The 24936-nt window shown below is 41.1% G+C and overlaps 1 protein-coding gene across 1 annotated transcript; it reads left to right on the top strand.

The window, feature by feature from the left end:
• Window positions 1–20393: 20393 nt before the first annotated feature.
• MC5R (melanocortin 5 receptor) lies at window positions 20394–21371 on the top strand. Its single transcript, XM_009481614.2, has one exon. The coding sequence runs from the start codon at window positions 20394–20396 to the stop codon at window positions 21369–21371; it is 978 nt and encodes a 325-aa protein (XP_009479889.1).
• The last annotated feature ends 3565 nt before the right edge of the window (window positions 21372–24936 follow it).

The raw sequence follows: 24936 nt of genomic DNA, 5'->3' as shown, positions 1-24936 counted from the left end.
CCTCATACGTCTCACAGAGGTTGGAATGATTTACCAGGAAATACAAGTGGAGGATGCAGGGTGGCACCCAGCTGCACAAGAATGTGAAGAGGTGAAATATAAAGATGTTACCTATGGAAATTGTACAGAGTTTACTGTTGCCCTGCCACTTTGAACGAAGCATCATGGAGAGTGCAGAAGAGTTGCGATTTTTTGTGTGTTCATTACCTCCATGTTAAGACTGCTTCATTCACATGTGATAAGTTGGATACCTCAGCTGCCAGCCTTACAATGACAGCAATGAAAGCCACATAGTCTTATAGACTCTTTACATCTCTCAAGGGATAGTAAAAATCATGTAGGACAGGTTAGCTGACCTGTGCTTTTGCCTCATCTTCAGAGTGTGTCCTCAATTATACCATACAGAGGTATAAATGGCATTGCAAAGGCATAGTTGCAGCCATCTTCAGGATCTTTGGGGAAGACGTAGGAAACCAATACTTCAGTGTAAAAAGATTCAACATGTTAACTGGACTTAAGGCTGAGTTTTCAGGTAAGTAAGCTGACAGTGGAATCAGTAAGGCACGATGCAGAAGCAAGCTGTTCTTCCTATTTGTCCAGTCCTGAGGGAAGAGCTTGTAAGACTTGTTCTACACTTCCAGGATCCTAACACTGAAAAAGTCCTCCTTATTCACCAAAAAGGCCCAGAATGTCCTATTTCCTTGACAAGGACAGTAGCAATCAGATGGGGATAGCTTCTTTGTCTTAAATGTCTTCCAAGCCAGCACTTTAATAGAAAGCTCCTTCTTGGCTCTTTTTCAGGTATGTTTGCTTATCTAATGTATAATTGTTCTCTCTTTATGTTGTGTATGTGTGTGTGTTTCTGCCTGAGAGCCGACATGCAACTGCAATTCAGATCTGTCTGAATATCATTGCAAGCAACCTGTCTTGTAATAGAGGCTAGATTTCAACACAGAACGTTTAACTGGTTCTTTGTTTAACCTAAACGTAGAGTATTTCTTCTGAGGCACTGCCCATCTGCCAAGAGATTTCTTTCAAACATTGCAAAAGACTTCTGTAAGTCCACGACTACTTGCTCAGTTCTAGGAATTTTGCTTGAAGAAAACCATCACGAAGTGAAGTTTGTTGTCTTTGCCTCTTCATGTAATACATTTTAATCTCTGAATTAAAGTGTAATAAAACATAATAATTTTGATTTTTCTTAAAGGTAGATTTGAACATCAGTGTGTACCACATAACAAAAGTAACATGGTAGTAAGATGAGCAAGTTTAGGGGTCTATGATGCTCTTCCTCCTGATGGCAAAATAAGTTACAGGGCTATAGGAAAGATTATTACTGGTGGCTACCTTTGTGTTACGTATTTGTGCTCCATCTACAGAGTAGCAATACAATGTGATCTTTCACAATTTCTGCAGTCTTGTCTTCCCTCAAGTACCTGTAATCATTACAGTGTCTACTTCATCACAAATACACAGCATAATTTTTTGCCTCCTTGAGACCCAATTAAACACTTGTGTTGAATATTAAAGATTCTGTTTATCACTGCATTGTTTTAAGTTTCAAAATTTGGTTGCTGCACAATTAGTGTAACCAAGTGACAGAGCTGGAGTGCAGCATGATTATGACTCTTGTTTTTGTGCAGGCAATTAACAGTGGATGGGGAAGCTGCTAATTAGTGTGGCTGGTCACAATGCACTACCTAGTTGCTTGCTTTTGCTAAGTTGGATCAGTGCAGGAGGTCTTTAGAGACCTAGACATTTTTTGGCAATTTGGCAATGTGAGTTTAGTGCTAGTTTCAGTGGAGTAGGCAGTTTTGTAGCAAATTTTTCCTCAATACCACTTTACTCATTGCTCTTCCAACTTCAGCAATAGAAGTGTGATATTTGGTATTCTTTATTCACTGCTGACTTTGTAAGAAGCAGTTTTTTGGCCAGGCTGGGATCACTTTTTATTTAATTTTGTATTTATTACAAGTCCAGAAAGAAAAAAAAAAGCTACTAAGAGAAAAAAGCAGCAGCCATTATTTTTTCTTTCACATTTGTATATTCATTAGAAAATACTGTGCAGAAAATCATTGAATTGCATAATCTAAAAAGGAGATGAGGAAGAAAATCTGTACTACCTCTGCAACACCAGTAAAACAACCTACCATTGAAGAGAATATCTGATTTTACACTTCCACAGTGCAATAATGGCAGCCACATGTAGTCAAGTATATCAAACCCTTAATCATCAATATGATTTTGAGTAACTTTCCACAGCTGATGGCCAAGGTGTCTTCCAGTAACTTCAGTGGGTAAAATACTGCTGTGGTGACCTTTAATAATATCAAAGGAATGGGGAGAGGCAAAGGGGTGAATTTCTGGACAAGGTTTCGCTCACACCTGAAAGTCACAATAGCTGGTTCAGTGCAACATTCAGCTCCCCATGTGTTTGAATCTGTTCCTTGAAGCTTTCACAGTTTCCTAATCTGTGGTCAAAATGCCCTTGAAGAGAAAAAGTCGTTAGAAAACAAATTGTTTTGAACTACTTATGGCCAAATTTACCATTACGTGTTTAAAGATTGGGTAGAGTGCTCCTGTGAAAAGCTGGAGGCTGGCATTTTCATTAAAACCCTGCCCTATTGATATTCTGAGAGCTCCCAATGCTTTCTCTGAAATCAGTCAGTATTTCTGTGTGTGACGATAGGTCACTGTGCCTTCTCTGCCAGTTGCAGTTGAACTAGACATGCTATTCAGGCATAATTTAAGGTAAATGTATTCAGAAGTATGTCTATCTTACATTGCTCATCAAAGTTTCCCTGAAAGTCTTCTAAATTTTTTGACTTGATTTTAATGGTAAAATTCCAATGTGACTTCTATGGCTTTAAAACAAAAAAAATCACTTTAATCTTAAATATGATAGTTAAATATGAGAGTTTATCTCCTGACTGAAAGCAAAGGGCAGAGTTTCATCTAATGGGGAGCTTGGAATTTGCAAAATACTATTAGTTTATTGATCTTATTACTAAGAAAAAAGCCCACTTATCTTATGGATTAAGCAGAGGGCACTGGCTTCCCTAATGCTATTTGAAAAAGAAATGATTGATAAAGTAACTTTTTAATTTGGACCAGTGAAGGAAAACTGGTGATAGTGGAATGTATTTACATGGCTTCCTTTAACTACTTCCTTTAACTAGTAAAGTTAACTACTTTAACCACCTGCCAGAGAAAGGCAAGTGACCCTCTTAGGGATCACGTACCAGCTGGGGTTTTCCTGCCTTCTGGTCCAGCTCCATTTTCTGAGAATTGTCTCCAGCACACCCTGATGATCAGTCCTCAATGTGCGTGCCTACTCCTGACAGATACAACACTTTACCTCTTATCGCCTTACGTATGTTACCTGGAGAATAAACTGCTGCTGAACTGAAAACATGGTGCATGTGATTGGAGCCCCCCTGGAGCATGTGCCATTGCCTACACTGCTGCCACCTGAGAGGAGCAGTGGGTGCTGTTGGGTGGGCATGGTGAGTCTTTCACTGTGATTGGGAAAATTAAATCTGAATCGGGAAGTGTCTGCATAAAAAAATTCTAACTGAAAACCAAGGCATGCTGCAGATTTGCAGAGGATCATGTTGCGACCGAAGGTTGTGTATTGCCCAAGTCACAAGTTTGTGGGTATATATTGGAGGAAGCTGGGGGGGTGGTGGGGGGTGGTGGGTGGGGAGCAGTAGTTCTTATCAGAAGGGCTCAGTAAACACAGGAGTGGAAAACCCAAACCCCATATCTTTAAGGCTTGTCTGCAATAAATATTACTCTGAAGAGGTAAGGGATTAATTTATACTACAGTTACGCTAGCAGAGCTTATTCCACAGAGGCTTTCATTCTGCAGTCGGATTCATCAAACAAAGATTTATAACGTAGTAGCTTAGGTATTAAGAACATCAGAAGCAACATTTTCTGTGGCAGACAAAATCCAATATAACAGCAATCAGAAGCTGGTGAAAAGCTGTTGTATTTAACTCCAGAACTCTGACTTTCAAAATCAGTGGCAATGTTTGACTATTTTTTTTCCAGATGCATGCCTGTACTGTATCGTAACGGAAGCTTTTCCCCATACCTTTCTCCCTGCTGCTCTGGACCACGGACTGATGTTCATAGCATTGGATGGTACAGTGGGTGGTATAGCCTCACTGTGCCTCTGCCCTGTTCTGTTCTTGAGCAGGCGCTGAGATGAAAATCCACTTCTCAGTGAGCTTCAACCACCGCATGTCTCTTACACAGTGACCTAATCTCGTGAATAAATCTAGTGCTACAGGAGGACACTTGGGGATGTCAAAACCTTTGGCTGCCAGGAAAAAGCACTTGAAAGAAGTATTCACTATCCAAGATGGAGATGTAGGTAAGGAGACTCACACTACTGCCGTTGCCCTACTCCTATGCATCCAAACCTAGCAGCATGTTTCATGTCTTCACACTTCCTGCTGTAGGAGATGGAGGTTCTGGCCACCAGGGCATCCTGTGCTAGCAAAAGAGCCGGTGGAATTTCCTCCTGCCTGGATAACATTTCATCACAAAGACTGAACTCTGGTCCTTGCACCGGAACCTAATCTTCAGACACTATTCATCTGAAGTCCATTGTCTGACTGTTATCAATGCAACTGTGGCTATACCACTGCTTTAGAACAATACCCACCCTTTAATCAAAGAAAATTCACTAGCCTCCTTTAAAGTAAAAGTGTTAAAACAAGTCTGAAACAAATAAAGGTTGTCCTATGCAAGTGTTTTCAAAGTTATGCAAGGGAGGCATATGGGGTAGAAAACTTGGAATCAAACCACAGACGTGAATGCATGGATTATTCTTTGTTGTTAATAGTAATACTGGCTTTTTTTGCAAATAGCAAATCAAGCGCAGTTAGTACTAAAAGAAAAAGTTCGTGCAAAAAGGTATTTAGATATAGCAGGTGATTTCAGAGGAAAATGGCAGAGCACAGCTTCTCCAAAAAAGCACAAGGATCAAGATTTCAGCCTCAGGCCTAAAAGAAGGTTTCTGTACCCTTTAACAAGGGCAGAGAGTACCTTGCTGACATAGTTTCTCTGGCTTTTATCAGCCAGCAAATATAAATAGGCTAAACAGATACGTCATTTCTCCTCTAAGTGGTTGTGTGTGAGAATCCAAATGCTCAGTTTCACCCAGGGCTTCCCTGTAGACAGCAGCTGTTTTGCATTAGTGCCACTGGTTACATAAAGTGGTACAACTTCTTGCTGGAGGTGTAGTTGTACTGTTACAGCCCGTTTACAGATGCAAAGAGGCAGATGTTATACACAGAAACATCTCCACCCCTTTGTATTGGGTTTGCATGGCAAGATTTTGGTATTGGGAGGGCTACAGGGGTGGCTTCTGTGAGAAGCTGCTAGAAACTTCCCCTGTGTCTGACAGAGCCAATGCCAGCTGGCTCCAAGACGGATCCACTGCTGGCCCAGGCCAAGCCAATCAGTGATGGTGGTGGTGCCTCTGGGATAACATATTTAAGAAGGGGGAAAAAAAACCCAAACCCCAAAACATTGGGACACAAACTGCAGCTGGAGTGAGCATATGTGAGAGGAACGACTCTGGAGACACCAAGGCCAGTGAAGAAGGAGGGGCAGGAGGTGCTCCAGGCACCAGAGCAGAGATTCCCCTGCAGCCCCTGGTGCAGCCCATGGTGAGGCAGCTGTGCCCCTGCAGCACATGGAGGTCCATGGTGGAGCAGATATCCACCTGCAGCCCGGGGAGGACCCCACGCTGGAGCAGGTGGATGTGCCCAAAGGAGGCTGCAACCCCATGGGAAACCCGCACTGGAGCAGGCTCCTGGCAGGACCTGTGGACCCATGGAGAGAGAGGAGCCCACGCTGGAGCAGGTTTGCTGGCAGGATTTGTGACCCCGTGGGGGACCCACGCTGGAGCAGTCTGCTCCTGAAGGACTGCACCCTATGGAAGGGACCCACATTGGAGCAGTTCATGAAGAACTGTGGCCCATGGGAAGGACCCTGTGGTGGTACATCTCCCCCCACCCCCGTTTTTCTGTCCTGTTTTTCCCCTTTACTTCGGCTGCTTTACAATCTCAGGAATTCCAGGCCGCAGCTTTTGTGTAGCGAGTTGGTCAGTTAAGCGCCCCTTAATTGTACCAGAAACTCCTACATGGCTGGAGCAGAGAGTGGCCCTGTTCTTATCAAGATTCATATTATGGCTAACGAGGGGAACGAGAACAAACAGCTACCCCACACAGCCTTGAAACAGGGTGGCATCATCGCTGCTGGAATTCCAGCAACAAGCCGACCCGAATTGTGGCTCGGATGGAAATTTACTGGTGATTAAAGTCAATCATCTCACAATCCTATAAATGGCAGTCCTAAGTGAGGCCCTTTGAGCTCTCCCGGACCGCCGCGGGGTGCACCAGCATCTCCCTCCGACCGAAACGTCTCTCAGAGTCAGTGAAAACTAGCAGATTCCGAAAGTCTGCTGCCACCAGAACTCCATTGCCAGAGATCGACAACGGAGCCTGGGCTGCTGATATTCTTCACTCCTCGAGACTCTGCTCTCGCCTGTTGAGAAATACCAAGGCATTAGACGTGAGTATTTCACTAAACTCGAGGGGAATTTTTAACAGCTACACTATTTTCATATATGCATTTGTAGTTGTAAGTGTGCATGCATGAATCAATTTAAGTAGTTTTGTAGACGTATGATTTAATTTTAAAAGGAGTTTTATATTGCTGTACTATTCTTATAGCATTACTCTCCTAAACCGTTGACCAAGTCTGAGACTAAGAGTGGGCCCAGCCACACCTTGGCTCCTCTCTGAGAAGGAGTCTAGAAAGCAAGGGCGTCCATTCTGAACCTCGTGACTCAATGGGAGGACCTCCCCCGCCTTGCCTTTATTCCATATATACGCAATGCTTTTATGAATAATTTTAACTCGTTGTGATTTAATTCTCTTTTATGTGTTTCTATGTAGTAATAGAGTGAAACTTGCCATCTTCAAATCTGTAACTGAGTCACTGTTTTGTTCAATTTTGTCTAATCACTTTATTAATCATTGATGATTGAGTGCTACTGAAAATATTATAATCACATTCTGCAATTTGCTACAAGTAAATTCTAACTGTTACTAAATCAAACTGTGTAAAGTCACTCATTCATAGTGAATTGACATAATCAGCAGGATTCACAAACCCGCATTCGTGACAGACCCACATTGGAGAAATTCATGGAGGACTGTCTCCTGTGGGAGGGACCCCATGCTGGAGCAGGGGAAGAGTGTGAGGAGTCCTCCCCTGAGAAGGAAGGAGCAGCAGAGACAACGTGTGATGAACTGACCACAACCCCCATTCCCCATCCCCCTGCGCTGCTTGGGGGAAGGAGGTAGAGAAAATCGTGAGTGAAGTTGAGCCTGGGAAGAAGGGAGGGGTGGGGGGAAGGTGTTTTAAGATTTGGTTTTATTTCTTATTACCCGACACATGTTCTCACTCCTCTCTCCTACTCAGTTTTGACTGGTAATAAATTAAACTGATTTTCCCCAAGTTGAGTCTGTTTTGCCAGTGATGGTAATTGCTGAGTGATCTCTCCCTGTCCTTATCTTGACTCATGAGCTTTTTTGTTATATTTTCCCTCCCCATCCAGTTGAGAAGGGGAGTGACAGAGTGGCTTTGGTGGGCACTTGGCATCCAGCCAGTGTCAAACCACCAAACACTTCAAGTACAGCAAGGTGTGCCAAGAAAAATTATCCTAGTAAAGATCTCACACCTCTGTCTGACATATCTTTTCTAAACTAGATGAAGAAATTTTAATTGGAAGTTGGTCTTCCTGTCATGATTGTGTGCATTTCCAACCTTCAAGGCAGAGCTGTAAAAAGATAATGATGCATTGGTATGTTATTTACAGCTTGGTGTTCCTGGTCTCACTCCTACTCTGCCAGCATCACTCACTTAGCGAGTGATGCCCTGTGTCCTGTTATGGGAAGGGAAGCTAGAGCTTGTCTTTTTAACCATTGCACTCTGTCTGACATATTTTCTATCATGGTTACACTGAACTTGGCATTGCTGTAGGTGCAATCAATATTACATCAGGCTGAATTTGAGCTCCATAAATATAGTCTTGAGCAACGTGTTCGAAGAGATGCCTACCTCTTATTGAACAGCTTTGGGGCCCAAGACCTCACTCAGGGCAGTGTTGCCTCCATCACAGGCCCCCTCGGATGCAGGGGCTTCAACCCCAAGCCTCCCACTTCCCAAGAAAAAAGACTTGCTCTGACTACAGGACTGCTGTCAGAGGCAATCTTTTTTGCTGAAGCTACAACCAAAATGAGCTCTCTCAAGCTGAAAAAGGATCAAACAAGAGACAGCCATGATGTATGAACAGTAGCTGGTCAATAGGACCCTTCTCTGAGAAAGGAGAAGCTGGTATTTTTGATCTTGTTCCCTGGACAAAGAGTTTATTGGCATTGGATTAGAAACAGCAACAAACCTCAGAGCACTCAACTCTTCTTCCTCTCAAATGAGTATGTGGTCTTTCAGGCAGCTAAAGGCTGTGACTGGCTCTGGATCAGGAGAGGAGGAGTAGGCAGGTGTCATTACCGTGCTTCTGCTGAGTGAGGCTACCTCATTCCCTTCATCTACTAATTGGCTCTCTCAGCTAAGTAAGTTTTTTTCTGAACTAGCTCACCCCCTTGTTAATTGTGCTGTGCTTCAGTAAATACAAACCCCATTTGTTATGCATCTGTATTCCTGTTAACAGGTTTAGTTTGTTAGCAGACATGCACCAACAACTAAGGTCAGTAGTATTTATTTTATCTGTATGTGAAAAACATTTAAGCTAGCAGAACAGTTTTGGTTTCTAAGGCTGTGGTTGGGCACAGATTTCCTTTGGCAGCTCTGCTGGCTGCAACAGTTTCTGTCTCCTGTTGGCCACTTTTTCCTCCCACTTGTATTGCACAGATCTTTATGTGGGTACATAGACCAGAGCCCAAATTTAGCAGAAAAATAAACATCCATTTAAGAGGCTACTTTTATTCAACTCAGAACTGTTCCCAGATCCTGTTTGCCTTATGGCTTCCAAGTGTTCCTGCTGACATGGCCAGCACAGAGGTCAGGCTCGGAAGGGAGGGAAGTGAGGGCCATAGCTGTGGAAATACATGGATTTCCAGTCATGCCATACTGTGTGAATGCTTCTTTCATGGTTTCATTTTCCAGTATTTATTTGCAAATGATAATTTTCAGATAATTCAGATAACTTCAGTTAACTTCGGTTATGGCAAGAAAATAGGAAAGCTGCAAACCCACCCACCCATAAAACCAAACCATCAGACCCAAAGCCCCCACTGTATTTTGACAATTCTAGGCTGGAAACTATATAGGGCAAGGTTTTCTAAAACATGTGCCTGGAATTAGCCTTTAAGTCAATACTTAATGACACAAACATATGTCCTGAATTTCAAAAGTAATCATCATGCTGCTGTTAATGAAAATCTATTCTGGAGTGTATTTTGGAAAAAAACAGTTCCATGATTACATAGGACAACCTCAAGAAACACAAATGGTCAGAAGTTAAGAATAAAATAAAACATGGGCTGAAAGAATAGGAAGAAAAAAATTTAGACATGACTAAAGTATTAAGATCCAATGTATTTTGGTTTTATTCACTGTGTGTAGTGGACACATTCATATGGAAAAAAAAATCCTTATTATTGCAATTGCAAGTAGTTGGCACATTAGTCTACAATATTAAAATTAGTAAAGACCTCAACTGGATGTAGGAGCTGTGGTTTGACATGGCAGTAAAGTTAATGTTCTGATCCTCTGTTAGAAATGTGGCTGTGATGTAAAGCTCTGATGCAATACAGACTCATTCAGCTGGCTTAAATTTCTTTAAACAATTTTGATGGGTTAACTTGATACTGGCATGCTTTATGGCAGTGCTTGAATTGCCTGTCCACCCCATTCTAACTCTATGTCAGGTCAGGCACTGATCAACCCATTGCAGGGCATAAACTCTATACTAGTGTGCTAAATCCAGCACAAACCTTCAGGACAAAAATATTGCTTTCATTGAATCAGGTGTCCTGAACTTTTTCTCACTGCATCCTCTAATACATAGGAGCATGTCTTCATAAGAAATTCCTGTAGCCTTCCTGTTATTCTCTGGCACTTTACAAGCTCGCTATGTTAATCTCCAAATAATGTAAGAAGACATTAAAAAGAACCATCTAGTTATTGACAAATGTACTGTCTTTTAGGAAGACTCTAATGAAGATGAAGAGGTGGAAATTTCATTAGTTGATTAAATTATCTCTCATATTATCTCTCATATTATCAATTCTATAACACTATTAAACTTTCATTTGCCTTTGTATTTTAATCAATTGTTGTATTATTCATAACTGAGAAGCATTGCAATTTTTTCCTAGTCTTGTTTAGTCTGCTGAGAACAGACTTCTATAAATCTGAAAAAGAAAACTGTGTCTTACTTTAAGTTTTGTTTTCTCATTGTTATTGTCACTGCATTAGTAGCAGTTAATTTTAACTCTCAGTGCCAAAACCAGTACTTGGTTGCAAACCTGAAATTAACTGAACATTCTTGATGAGATAATTGATTTTCTTCAGTTTGCTTCTCAGTATGTAGTAAGACAAAGCTCCAACTTTCCTACAGCTAAGGCTGAAAGCAGGCTGTACTGGGAAGTGTACTTTGTGTTTCCTGGTTTTTAGAAGTGATGGTATCATTGAACTTGATAACGTTGGTAATGCAGGTCAATATTAATTCTGCTAATAAAATTGAGATGTATGCTAACCAAGTGCTTTTCTTTCTTACTGCTGGAAATTAGGCTCCTTTTGTTTCATCCTATTCTTCGAATAAGTGCCTGTGAACTTGGTCTGCCTGCAAATATATTCTCTGGAGAAAAGTCAGGAGACTTGCAATTTCTCTTTGTTCTGATTATTCTAATGGATTTGAAACTTTGGATTAACTTGTTTGTCCCTTTCTCTTGAATAAAAAACATTTGCATATATATAAACTGACTACACTGCTACTACTTTCCCTGAAGACACAGTTAATTCTTTGCTACTTCTTTGTGTGTTTGTAAGTAGGTGTTCAGACCTTAGTCGTTCCCTGCTGGCTTTCAGGGAATTTTTCATATGAGCTAGTCATTGACAGACCAGGATGTATCAACAAAAATATACTTGGTTCTGTGAATCAGAGCCATGTTCTGTAGCTGTGTGACATTACATTAATGGAGTTATACTAAGGAGTGCAATCCTTGCTCTTTAAACTTCTGTAATAACATTGGTGGTGGCTCTATATGTCCATGGGAGAGTACAAGGTGTACAAGCACAGTCAGCAGAACTAGAGCGCCATGGTATTTTTGGTATCAAACTCGTACTCCATCAATGTGTCTTATATGGACATGTGGAACAGGAACTCCTATCACTGCAACTTCCCTCCTGACTCCCCAGTGATTTTCTTGAAGAGCGCTCAAGCTTTCTGCCTGCCAGCCCTGGACACTGTCAAGGCTGGCAACTCAAATACAAATTTGCAGGAAAAATTTAGTTTTATTTTTCCTTAAGATTAAAGTTTCACTTTTTCCTTTTTTTTTTTTTTTTTTTCCTGAGTTTTGGAGTGTCTGTCCTTCATCCCCCAAATTGAAATATTTCAATCCCAGTTTTCAACTAGCTATAGAGTTTTAGATGCATTTTAGACATTCAGCATCTTTAATAAGCACAAAGGTCACTTTTTCAAAGATGCAGCCTTTCAACCACTTTGAAGGCTGTGATGTTTAGCTAGCATTGACCTCCATGCTGCAATAATTGAGGAGCTCAGCAAGAGGAAGTAAGAAAAATCGTAAATGCCAGGCAATTTTTTCTTTTTATTTACCAGCAATTAGAGATGGCATGAAGAAATGTAATTCAATTGAGAAACCATGGCATAGTCCAGCTTATCTCTTGCAGAAATTGATTTCCCAATTGATCCAATAGCAACTGATTTCTTGGAGACACAAATCTGCCATCCTTTTTAACCTCAGTGATTAACCCATGCACTGGGCTTTCTGGGTTATTTTCATTACAGCCAGAGCGTGCTTTAGAGGCTGCCATCTCTCTGAAAACATACTGTGTTTCTTTGGTTGGTTTTTTGGGGGGGAAAAAAAAAGATTTTTTTGATTCATGTTTCAAAACCTGCCAAAAAGAAATTCCTTTCTGGTCTTCTTTAGTACCGGGCACTTTGTAAGCCCAGAAAAGCCAGAAAACTGCAGCTTATAGGCAGCTTCACCAAACCAATATGACAAGAATTTTCTCAGGTTCTGCTTCACTCTCAATACTGGCTTAGACACTAAATAGAACAGGGCACATGGTGCCTGCTTTTGTGAGAGGTTAATGGTGATTGAAATGTTAAATGCCGTGAATTTGAGGGGCTCATGAGAGTCACTTGTTTTTTGTATGTCAACGAACAGCTTGCCACGGAGGACAATGCTTTAGTGTAAACTCACTAGTACAACTGAATGCACTGGTAACTTCAGTATGGAAGACAATATTCTACACTCAGACACAATACTGGACTTTTTTCCTTTCTGCAGATCTGTTTGTTTCTGGCTAACCTCATTTGCCTCTTAAATTGTTACAGCTTTGGTTTCAGCCATAGCAAAACTCCACACTTTCACTCCTTAGCAGGAGAATGCTAGAAGAGAAATAATTCCTACTCCTGAAATAATGTTGTTTATTTTTTTCTTTCAGGATACAGTGATTAAAAAAACATCCTGACATTAAAAAGATACTGTATATTGCAAGCCTGTGCTGTAGGAAAGCTCAGAAAAAGTAGTGTATTTTTAGTATCAGACTGGAACTCCATCAATGTGTCTTATATGGACATGTGGAACAGGAACTCCTATCACTGCATCTTCCCTCCTGACTCCCCAGTGATTTTCTTGAAGAGCGCTCAAGCCTGGTACTAAAGAAGACCAGAAAGGAATTTCTTTTTGGCAGGTTTTGAAATATGAATCAAAAAAATTTTTTTTTTCCCCCCCAAAAAACCAACCAAAGAAACACAGTATGTTTTCAGAGAGATAGCAGCCTCTAAAGCAAGCTCTGGCTGTAATGAAAATAACCCAGACAGCCCAGTGCTTGAGAAAAAAAATTCAGTTCTGAGCTAAATGGTTATTATTTAATTCTCATTTCTGGTGCATTTAGATGCCTCATTAAATAGGAATTAAACTGCATTTTTAACCAACCTGAATAGAGAGTGAGGAAAGAATCTGTATATCAGTACAGAGATGTTAGATATGCACTTGCCCAGATAGGAACTGCGTGCTGCTGCATCTGCAATTTTGTATGTGTAGTAATGTCTCTTTGTGGGTATAATGATTTCATGATTATTCTCACTGTATATCTTCTCGAGGTTGTCGTTCATCTTGTTTGTCATCCCTGTGTTGATGACTGACTACAGAGACAACACAGGACAGAGAGACACTGAGTTGTCAGTGCTCTCTGCTCAAACCAAGCAGCCGGGCCAGGATGGGGAGCGCAGAGCTCCCAGGGGAGGATTCATGCTGTGCTCCTGTGTCCACCTGGCAGGAGTAAAGAGGGAAGTGAGCAGCTGTTCAAGGGATCTCTTTAGACCACAAGTTTATAAAAACCCAGGAATCAGAATTTTTTCACTCTTTCTGAGGAATAGATGGCTTTTGATAGTCAGATGGCATGCAGGAAACTCCCAGGGAAGGATGACCTAAGTGCAGTGCATTGGGATTAGAAGGTTTGCTCTTTGCTAGTGGTCTGCAATCTCTTGGGTTTTATCTGTTAATGTAAATGCAATGATGTGCTCAGACACTCTGTGAGGTGCCTGTTTGTACATGAATTTGTTCATGTTTGTTTCATGAGAAAGATGGAAACTCTAAGCCAGGGAGCTCACATCTTTGATGAAATTTAAGGAAAGGTGGAGTTAACTGCAAGAGAAGCCAGAACTGGACCATGGGGGTAGACAGTAGGAAAGTAAAGCCTGAATTTCAGAATGGGTCTGTATCTTGGGAATGTGTGAAACTTTACTCTAGGGCAGAAGAACAGTGCCTGTGTTTCTGAGCAGGCTGGGGAGGTTTAAGATTCAGTGTCTGGGCCATGTGCTACTAAAACAGGTGAGAGAGGAATAGTGGATGTGTAGCTGGCCTGTTCAAACCAGTCCTTTAAAAGGCCTTTGTCATCAAAAGGAGACCTCTGTTTCTTGAGCCAAGGGAAATAGTTGGTAGGCTGTCATCACAGGGCAGGCCAGTTAAAATCAGAGAGGACTTCTGTGAGCCCCGCGTTGGTCCCAGCTGAAACAAAATGAGTCCTAGGCTGGGCCACTTCTTAGATACCCTCAAGAAGAGTGTAAATAAAGTCAGCTGGTTCTTGCTGGGAAAAGAATGATCTGCTTGTGAATAGTCAACTGTTGATTTGAAGATTAGGGCTGTGATCTAAAAGAATGTATTCACTATACCACTGCTTACTCTGAAGCCTAACTTCTAGGCTTTCAGCTGTCCCCTGGACAGGGGAGGGGACTGAACTACAAAGGGCCTGCCACCACTTCATCCAGCATTTTTATTTAAGGACAGGAAATATTGATGCCTTTTATTCTTGGTCTTGACTAATTGCTTGTCTTTATTAAAGGCTAACTGGAAGGTAATGCTGGGGATGTAACAGTGGGGACCTTGATGGGCTCAGCCAAAGCTACTCAGCACAGAGGTTAGGAGAAATAGTTTTCTCAGTCTGAGAAGTTAGAGAACATTTGTTATGTGATTTAAATGCAGAGAAAGACATGATCTTCACTTTTGGTGATCGACGGGTTATCCCTTAGAGCAGTCTGAGAGGATCCTTTGTGGCTCTGAAATATTATGCTAATGACAGCATAGGCAATGAGCAGACAGAAGAGAGATGTTGTAAATAGGCCAAGAGCACCAATCCAAAGCTACATTATGAAGGACAAATGTATTTTCATCAAACAGATAAAAACAGCTACAGAAAAACACTGGAATTAAATGGCTTCAATGTATTAGCCTTAGACAAGTTGGGTAGATTTGTACTAGCATCATTAAAACTCTTTTCTGAACCTGTTAAGATTAGCACAGATTAATACCAGAATGCATCTGAGTGCAATAAGCTCTTCTAACCGAAACTTCCTTGAGGGCACATTGTACTGTTGGCCTCATTTATGCATTCATTGATAAAATGAGTATCTTGCTGTCATGAAGGTGGCATGTAACTCCCTGTTGGTTTTGACATGATGTAACTTGGCCTATGGGTCAAGGTTGTCATGGCCTCTCTTGTCCCAGTGGACCTGCGGGGTGAAGGGGAGCTCTGGCGTGATCGCTGGTGGTGCTGGTGGCAGGCAGGGGCGGGGTGTTCCTGTCAGTGATGCTGTCATGGCTCCCACTCTGGTCACTGATGCAGCCTGTGAGGCAGATGTGTGGCTGAGGTGGCTTTCTGCTCTCTCGCTGCTTCACAATGGAAGGAAATGGCATGGGACTGAAACAGGCTCTGATGTCTCTTTCTCTGTTGGCATCATGTTTTACTTCTTTCTTATGTTCACTGATGTCCTTCTGGGGCACTTTTGATCTTTTTGCCTGGGGCCCAAAGCAAACTCTTGAGTTCAGTGGAATAGGGACTTTAAGAGTTAGCATTTTTCATACACCAGGTAAGTTGCTACATGAACAAAACACCTTTTCCTGAAGATGCATTTTAGCATCCCTTTCATCTATATGTAGACCATGGACCTCGGGAGCACTCCCAAGGACTCCAGATCCAGGCTGCTTGGTGTATGACCCAGCTGTGTTTGTTTCTATGCTGCAGGGAGACCTGTGCACCCACACCCCAAGCCACCAGTCCAACCTCCCTTCCTCTTTCCATCTGTGGAAAGAAAATGCTGGTCTGGGGACAGGACAGAGGCTTCAGTGTGTTCCTCAGGGTGCCTGCTCTGTTTGCACTCAAGGGATCAGGTCTTGTGCTGTTTTGGTACAGCCCAGTAGCTAAATACCAACACAGGCTTTGTGATGCATGGAGTACTGTTTGCCCACGCTGGCAGTCCACACATGATCTTTGTAGCCTTGGAAAACACTGAGCACTAACCTGTCTGTAGAGACAGAGAATTTATTTAACTGAACAAGCAAGGGAGTGAACACCAAGATCATGAACATCTGAAAGACCAGCCTATTCAGTCAGGAGTCCTCCAGCTGGAAGGTGAAGCCACTCTTGGACTTTCCTGAGAGAATCCAAAGAACTGCCCCTGTCCCCCTTTATTTACAATCCTTATAACTCACTTGCATGCCTCCACCCACTGGGTGCCCCTTCAGCTACTTGCTTCTCAAGCCAGCAGTGTGCCCAGGTGGCCAAGGCGGACAACAGCATCCTGGCTTGTATCAGGAATAGTGTGGCCAGCAGGAGCAGGGAGGTGATTGTCCCCCTGTACTCAGCACTGGTGAGGCCGCACCTGGAATACTGTGTCCAGTTTTGGGCCCCTCACTACAAGAAAGACATTGAGGTGCTGGAGCGTGTTCAGAGAAGGGCAACAAGGCTGGTGAAGGGTCTGGAGCACAGGCCTTATGAGGAGCGGCTGAGGGAACTGGGGTTGTTTAGTCTGGAGAAGAGGAGGCTGAAGGGAGACCTTATCGCTCTCTACAACTCCCTGAAAGGAGGTTGTAGTGAGGTGGGTGTTGGTCTCTTCTCCCATGTAGTTAGCGATCGGACGAGAGGAAATGGGCTCAAGCTGCATCAGGGGAGGTTTAGGTTGGAAATTAGGAAAAATTTCTTCACGGAAAGGGTAGTCAAGCATTGGAACAGGCTGCCCAGAGAGGTGGTGGAGTCACCATCTCTGGAAGTGTTCAAAAAATGGGTAGATGTGGCACTTTGGGACATGGTTCAGTCCAGTCTACCCTTGATTGGTTTAGTGTGGACTTGGTAGTGTAGGTTAATGGTTGGACTGGATGATCTTAAAGGTCTTTTCCAACCTAAATGATTCTATGATTCTATGATTCTAAGCTAGTATGCTTATAGCTTCTTGCTGCAACACTATAACAATAAAACTATCTTTTTTTTTTTTTTCAAAAAAAGCATTTTAAAAATTTTATCCTCTAACGTAAAAAAACTACATCTGTATCACCACTCCAGTTTTGAGGCAGGTAGTTTTTCTCCAGGTTTTGTAAATAAGGGATTTTCTTTGTCTAGCATAGACACTGGTACCAGGGTTTACGCCTGCAGTGTCTGGCTTGTGGAAGAAGAATCCAAAGGCTGATTCATAATTTGTATGTGAGAGACTTGGCATTGCTCTAAGGAATAACAGCCAAACCATCCAGTCTGATGTGTGATTTATTTCTTGTAATCAGCTAGTCTACTGAGTCCTACCAGGTACAGTGAGAACTTCTGTAAAGTCAGCAAAGCTGGGCTGCAAAGAAATTTATTAAACTGAACATACAGAGGAATTTGTAAATGGGAAGATGAACAGAATTTAAAGAGAGAGTGTAATAACCAAAAAATAGGATATGGAAGAGAAATAATAGGAAATGGAAAGAGCACAGCATCTGCACAAATCTTAGTAGATATAGGAAATGTAAAAGAAGTAAAATTTTACTTTTAGGCATATGATTTCCAAGGTCTACAGTGGGAAAATCAGAAACTATGCAAAAGATAAACAAAGATAACTAAGATAAGGTAACTAAAGATAACCTAGGAGAACTAAATCATGCTGTACATTAACAAATAGAAAGAGAACTGCAGATAGGCATCCTCTATTCTTTTCTTTTGGGCATAGCAAAGACCTATGAGCTCAGATCTGGCACGCAGGCAGGTTGGATACAGTAGGGAGTGTTGCTGTTCACTAGCAGGCATTATCTGCTCAGATCTAACAACTGTACTTGAGCATAGTTTGCTACCTCTATTTTGTGATAATCTAAATTCTCTTTCCTGTAGTGGGGAGAAGGGGCATGCAAAGTTCATCTCCAGACTATAACTGCATAATGCCAGAGGAGCCATTTTACTCAAATGAATAAAAATGCTTTTCAGTGTCTCCTTTGGTGCAGGGACTATTTGTACATAAGAACATTTCATTCCATGGCCCAGGTCTTTCAGTGTCCCTAGAGTGAAGCTAGCAGTAACAATAGAGGAAGCTTCTGTGGAATATAAAACCAGAAATACAGATTTAGCTGCATTATAAGAATAAACTCTATCTGAACACTGAAAACACAAAAATGGCACAGGATACTGCAATAAAGTTTGTGTTTGTTGGTGGCGATTCTTTAAAAAATGCTATAGGTTAAAAATAGGCATTTGAAGCTGTTATGTACCACAAAAAAAACCCCAACCCCTTAATTTGTGGAAGGGTGGTTATTTGGAGAAGCAGAGACTTTTTATCTCAAGCTAACTTCAAATCCTGCATGGTATTTGACTGGCTGGTTGGCAGATAACATAAAGGGCATTTGGTAGTGTCAGGAAGATGTGTGTTTTGCATTTCTCAGTCTGCATGCAGAAGCAGAGCCCATTTGCTAAAGAAAAGACTCTCACTGATTTTCCCACCTTTTGGGTAAGGCCCAGGATGAGCATGGACAGCCTGACTGCTAGACCCACAGAGGAACTTCAGCCATGGCAATACTGAGCACTGAATTTCCCAGCTCTTAGACCCTGCAAAACCTGGGGGAATTCACATCCATCTTGGGAAGCCCTGGCTCCTGGCACGATGTGCTGTGTACTCCTTCCACCTCTACATTGAAATAGCTATTCTAGCAAGGGGAGTGGAACACAATTGTTTATTTGTTTTATTTTTTCATACAAATTACTTGAGTTATATCTTCTATTAGTGGTGTGATGGGCTTGACTGTATGTTCTCTGAGTTTTGTAACAGCGTGGTTCTTATTCTTGCAAAATTATAACTGTGAATATAAGACAAATGCTTATAACAGTAATAAGCCTCCCACTTCAATAGCAATCTTATGCTCTCACCTCTTTTGGAGTACTATTGAAGTATGAACTTACTGTCAGTGAGTACTAGCAACAGCAGAGAAAATATAAAAGAAATGTTTTTGGAAAGGAGCATGCTTAGTGCATTTTACCCTTTAAAAAGCTCATCATGAATTTGAGATCAGAATCACTGTTCACTTAGAAAGACAAGAGAAGACCACTAGATGGTGGTAAAAACCCAAAACTTTGCTAACAAAATCTGTGAAAAGAGAAGTTCAGAGGGGCAAAGAAGGGGAGGAGGAGCCACAGTTTGAGTACTGAAGTCATTATTGCTTGGAGTCTATAAAAAGGCAGTTGCACAGTAAGTAATTTATACGTGGTCAGCCTTGACTCTATGGATTTACTCATTCCTTTTCCTCTATTTTTGTCATCTATTCCCACCAAGGAGTCCCCAGCCCCAGATGTTGGGTGAGGAGAGGGGCTGAAACTTCTGCTCTCTGGAGGAAAGGTTGCAGGCGATGAAGAGGAAGAGCAGCTGAAGGAAAACCTCTGGTAAATAGGTACAGTTAATTCTTGATTGCAAATAAAAGGTTACTTTCAAAAACTGAAAATTATTTAGCTTGATATGCTTTGAATTTTATTTGCCACAAGTCACTGACAATCAGCTTTAAGTGACCCCTTATTAAGAATCTGATGGCTTACAACTTGCCCTGAATATTGTCATTACCAAAAGAGCATTGAATAAAATACTGATGATCTAGAATAGAAAACTTATTTTCATGACAGAATGCCACCCATACTGATTCTGTAACCTTAGTGTATCCTGAAATGTATGGATTTGCCTTGGTTAGTTGTTTAATACTATGCTCTTAAGTGAGCATGTTAGTATTGCACAGAGAAGCTGTTTATAACAGTTCATGTGAACTAAGAAGTACAAAGGTCAGGAAAACATTTAAATCTTTTACTGAAAATGTTTATTTCTTAATTGTGGCAATAATTCAAACTTCTATATATTGTATTCAAGCGAGCAGGTTCTGCCAAACTTAATACTATATTCTTCTGCATTTCTGGGGTCTGAGGATTGAGACTTTGAAAACTGTTTGTTGTTTGGTGTTCAACAGAATTTCCAGGACATCGTGATCACTTCTGGGGGACGGAATAGAATAAACAAAACTATGAATGAAGAGTGCATGAATCTTTTCATTAGTTTGTGGTTTTAATTTCCCAGTAAGGATGGGTAGAAAAACAATGAGCCAATTGGAGGTTAATTTAGAATCAGTAGAGGAATATAGTGTGGAAGAGGCAGGGAGTGTACAAACCTAATTAAACACAAATGGCTGGTATTTGTTTTGTCAACTTCTGCCTGTTCTCGTCATGCTATATTTTTTTTTGGCAGGGTCTTTTGCCTTTTGGAAAATGCATTTACCACACTCCTTGGCAAGTGCCTCAGAAAGAACAGAACGTGTTTGCTTCCAGAGATGAACACATCTTCTCAACTGTATGTTTCTGAACTAAACCTGAGTGCCTTTGGCAGCAACTTTACTGTGCCTACTGTCAAGAGCAAGTTATCGCCATGTGAGCAAGTGGTCATTGCAGCTGAGGTGTTCCTAACTCTGGGCATTGTAAGCCTCCTTGAAAATATCTTAGTTATATGTGCAATAGTTAAGAACAAGAACTTGCATTCACCCATGTATTTTTTTGTTTGCAGTTTAGCAGTAGCTGACATGCTGGTTAGTGTGTCTAATGCTTGGGAGACCATAACGATATACTTAATAAACAACAGACACATAATTATGGAAGATGCCTTTATCCGTCATATAGACAATGTCTTTGATTCAATGATATGCATATCTGTGGTGGCTTCCATGTGCAGTTTGCTGGCTATAGCAGTAGACAGGTATATCACTATCTTCTATGCGCTGCGTTATCACAACATCATGACAGTGAAAAGATCAGGGCTTATTATTGCATGCATCTGGACCTTTTGCACGGGCTGTGGCATTATCTTCATTCTTTATTATGAATCAACTTACGTGATCATTTGTCTCATCACGATGTTTTTTACCATGTTGTTCCTCATGGTCTCGCTGTATATCCATATGTTCCTCCTGGCTCGTACTCACGTGAAGAAAATAGCTGCTTTGCCTGGGTACAACTCTGTCCGTCAAAGAACCAGCATGAAAGGAGCCATCACTCTGACTCTGCTTCTTGGCATCTTCATTGTTTGCTGGGCTCCATTCTTCCTTCACCTCATCCTGATGATCTCCTGCCCTCAAAACCTCTACTGTGTTTGCTTCATGTCTCACTTCAACATGTACCTCATTCTCATTATGTGCAACTCAGTGATTGATCCTTTGATCTATGCCTTTCGTAGCCAGGAAATGAGGAAGACCTTCAAAGAGATAATTTGTTGCTATAGCTTGAGAATGGCCTGTGGGTTATCAAACAAGTATTAAGAAAACAAAGACAAACCAGGAAGGAGAATCAAAATGCAACATCTTGCTGCATCTTGTAATTCTGCTGAAATGCCTATGGAACATCTTTCTCCATTCAGCTGTCATGATTTCTGTGGCAATCAGAAACCATTTTTTAATATGTGATTTTACCTTTCTTCTGCTCCATGCACCTCTCTCACACTGGTGGTAGGAGCTACTCAGTGCTTCTGTATTATGGGCAGAAAGAATATTTCGAATCTCACTTACCCTACTGAAGACTGGATCTCATAAAGGATTATACAGGGAAAGACTTATTTTCCTTTCTGCCAAATGCAATGAATGTGACCTGCCATGCAAATGAGCCCATCAGCTTCTCTGTGTGTGTTTCTCTTGATATTCTTTGTCTCTCTAGATACAGCATGGCTTATTTTGATGCCCAGAATTAACAAGTTTTATGCTATTTCTTTCTGAAGATGTAAAATGAGAGAAGTAGCTCCAATTACCAGGGTTCACATAACTTCCTCAACAGTTATGACCAATATATATGCAGATATCAGCAGTCTTGTACTCCAGTCATGACTGTTACTGTCATAAAACATGTATTATGTAAGAGGACAGTGTTACCATGAGATTTTCATATCTGACTATATGTGTTCTTACAACTGTGGGGTAGGATGTACCATAGGTGGATTTTAAGGCTGAATATGAAGACTGAGCTGATTCTAGTTTGTCTGTTTTCTTTATTCACCAGGGCTAGGGAAGTAAAGTGTACGTGGCCTATAGAGTCATGTAATGTTTTGTGGAGATGGAAAGACTGGGTGAGTGGCTGCATTTACACAGACATTAGAAAAGTGTTTCAGCTAGGAGTAGCTTTTGTTCCTGGAGGGAACTGTACTGTAGATTGCGTCTTTCAAGCTGGGAGAGGCAAAACAAGTCTGATGATCAGAAGGCATAGCAGGCAATGGCAAAACAGGGATTTCAAAAACTCAGGCACATGTAACTATAACAGGCGGTCCTGAGTTTTGCTCCCTAAACGAACAGTTTTTGTCTTTGTTGAGAGGATTCTAAGGTGAAGCCCTCATGCCTTTTGTGTAATTTGCATCTAGTCATGCTCTCATAAACATGCTGTTCTGCAACAGCTGTGTAATGTGCAAAATATTGGATTTATCACAGATGGAGGAAGTGCAACTGTGGCATTGATTTCTTGATACCAATGGATGGTACATATGTTGCAGTGTGACATAAGCCATGAAAATATTTCAAGCAGTGGTATCCTACTGGCTAGATATCAGAAAATAGCTTGGAAAAATGAATTATTTCTTCCAAAAAGCTGAAAGAATAACCCTTGTTATACTCAGTTTAAGAATGCTCTAAAACTCTTGTTGTCCATAGAAGGACTATGATTGATTCAATGGGTCTTAGGTTATACCTTCAAGGTGGAAGTCCTGATCACATATTGGGAAATTTTTTTTACCATAAGGGTGGTCAAACATGGGAACAGGTACCCAGTGGTTGTACAATCTCCACCCTTGGAGATATTCAGAACTTGACTAGACACAGACCTGAACAATCTGCTCTAAGCTGAAAGATGACTCTAATGCTGAAGTTGGCCCCACTTTGAATGATTTGGAATAGATGACCTCCACAGGTCCCTTCCAACCCAAGTTATGCTGTGATTCTATGAAACAGTTTGCATATTATGATAAAATTATCATTTTTTCCCCTCTTAATTTAATCTCTTGTAGAATTGTAAAAGATTCTCCTCCACACATTTAGAAAGATAGCATATTTTGTATCTTCATTTGTTTTGGAGGTCTCTGGCAGGATAAGTAGGGTGTATCTTTAGCACCTTATACCTTTTGTCTGCTGCAGCTTAAAATATATACTGCCTCCAGCTCGCACATATCTTCCTCTTATATAAGTTGGAATGTTATTCTCGGTGGAGACACCTTATTATGTTGACTGTAGATATAATGGTTGTATCAGTGCACTAGGTGCTGGAATCTTCCTTCAGCTATACCTGAAAATGGGCTTTCAGAGGTATGTTTGTGAGAATCTTGCCTTGTTTCAGTCCACCTCTTAACTCTGTCCATAAATGGCTCCTAAGAGTGGGCTCTTGCTACTACGAGTGTAAATAGCAAAAAGGAGACAGTTCAATTACATCGTGAAAGGCACCAGCTGATGTAAATAAATCATTAAATCTTCACTGGGTATTGCAAATAAGACAGTCTTGTACATAATTATAAATCAACAAAGAGGAAGCCAAAACTATAATAGCTTTGGGTATTTTCTTGAATTGTACATTACTTTTTTGTTGGAAGTTTATTTGATGTATAAAGACAGACATATGAAGAAGCTATTAAACTGGATTGCTGGAAAACCCACTGTTGTTGGTTATTCATTGTAACTTGTCCAATAACCTTATAGATTATTCACAGAGGGAATATTACATTACAGGCTTTCACTTCTCAATTTAAACAGATGCCTTATTAAAAAACACATTATGAAAGAGAGTTACAGATTCATACAATGTATTTACATTCATACCTATGCTCCTCTAGGTGTCAGTATCACATCCTCATTATAAGCTTTACTCGTGGGAGCTAAAACAGTTTAGGGGGGAAATGAAAGTATTTTCAAGAACAGGTTAGAACAGTTGCTGCAAAAAAAGGCTGTTTACAGTATAGGAATGAATCTAAAATATGTGTCTCTCTGAGGCCATGACATGTTTTAATCTGTTTCTTTCTCCTGCTTAGCCACAGAATGAAAGCAACATTTAGCATGCTTTCACTTCTACCAGAGCTTGCAAAACGCTAAATATTCTGATAGATTGGGACAAGCAAGCATTGTGTAAGTATGAAATTTGCTGTCAAAGGACAATCATGAAAAAATTAGCTGCTAGGCCGTCATTGCACCGTGTCCCCACAGCTAAAGGTACTACTCTTGCTTACACTGCCAGTCACTTATGGTTTGGTATCAGTCATTAGAAAGAAGCTCAAATCACACTATTTCTGTCCCAGAGCTCCAAAACCAACTTCTATTGCCCACCACTGCTTTGATGACTGAACACTTCACTGCTTCTAACTTGTGTGTCACTATTTTAAAGTTTTTAACAAGAAGTTATTCTGAAATCACCCCTGTTGCAGGTGGGTCAACTTCTATAAACTCGCAAAGGGTGGTGAAATTACACCTGTATTGTAAGTAGATTAGTAGGAGCAGGGAGAATATTAAAAAAACCCAACCAACATTTCTAGCTGCACCAGAACTTCATCTATTGAAGCAGAAGACTGGATTCTTCAGTCTATAATAATGCAAAGGGTGGTTGATGTTAGGCATGTTGCTCTGTCTCCAGATCACACTGAAGTACTTCATATGGTGCTCTAAGTTTTGCTTGCTTTAGTAGATTGAAGTAGATGGTTGGCTTTTGAAAATAATGGCATTGCCTGGATAATCCCATACCCAGCATGCTCCTATACTACAGCAGGAAAATATGAATCTTTTCTCCAGGCCAAGACCACAATAGGGTACCCAGAAATACTAGTTTTTCAAGAGCCTTAGCATCTCCTGTAACACAAACCAGTCATAA

The sequence above is a fragment of the Pelecanus crispus genome, chromosome 2, assembly GCF_030463565.1.
Source record: "Pelecanus crispus isolate bPelCri1 chromosome 2, bPelCri1.pri, whole genome shotgun sequence".
Taxonomy (NCBI): Eukaryota; Metazoa; Chordata; class Aves; order Pelecaniformes; family Pelecanidae; genus Pelecanus; species Pelecanus crispus.
Note: the sequence above shows the minus strand (reverse complement) of the source record. Positions and strands in the feature narration are given on the sequence as shown.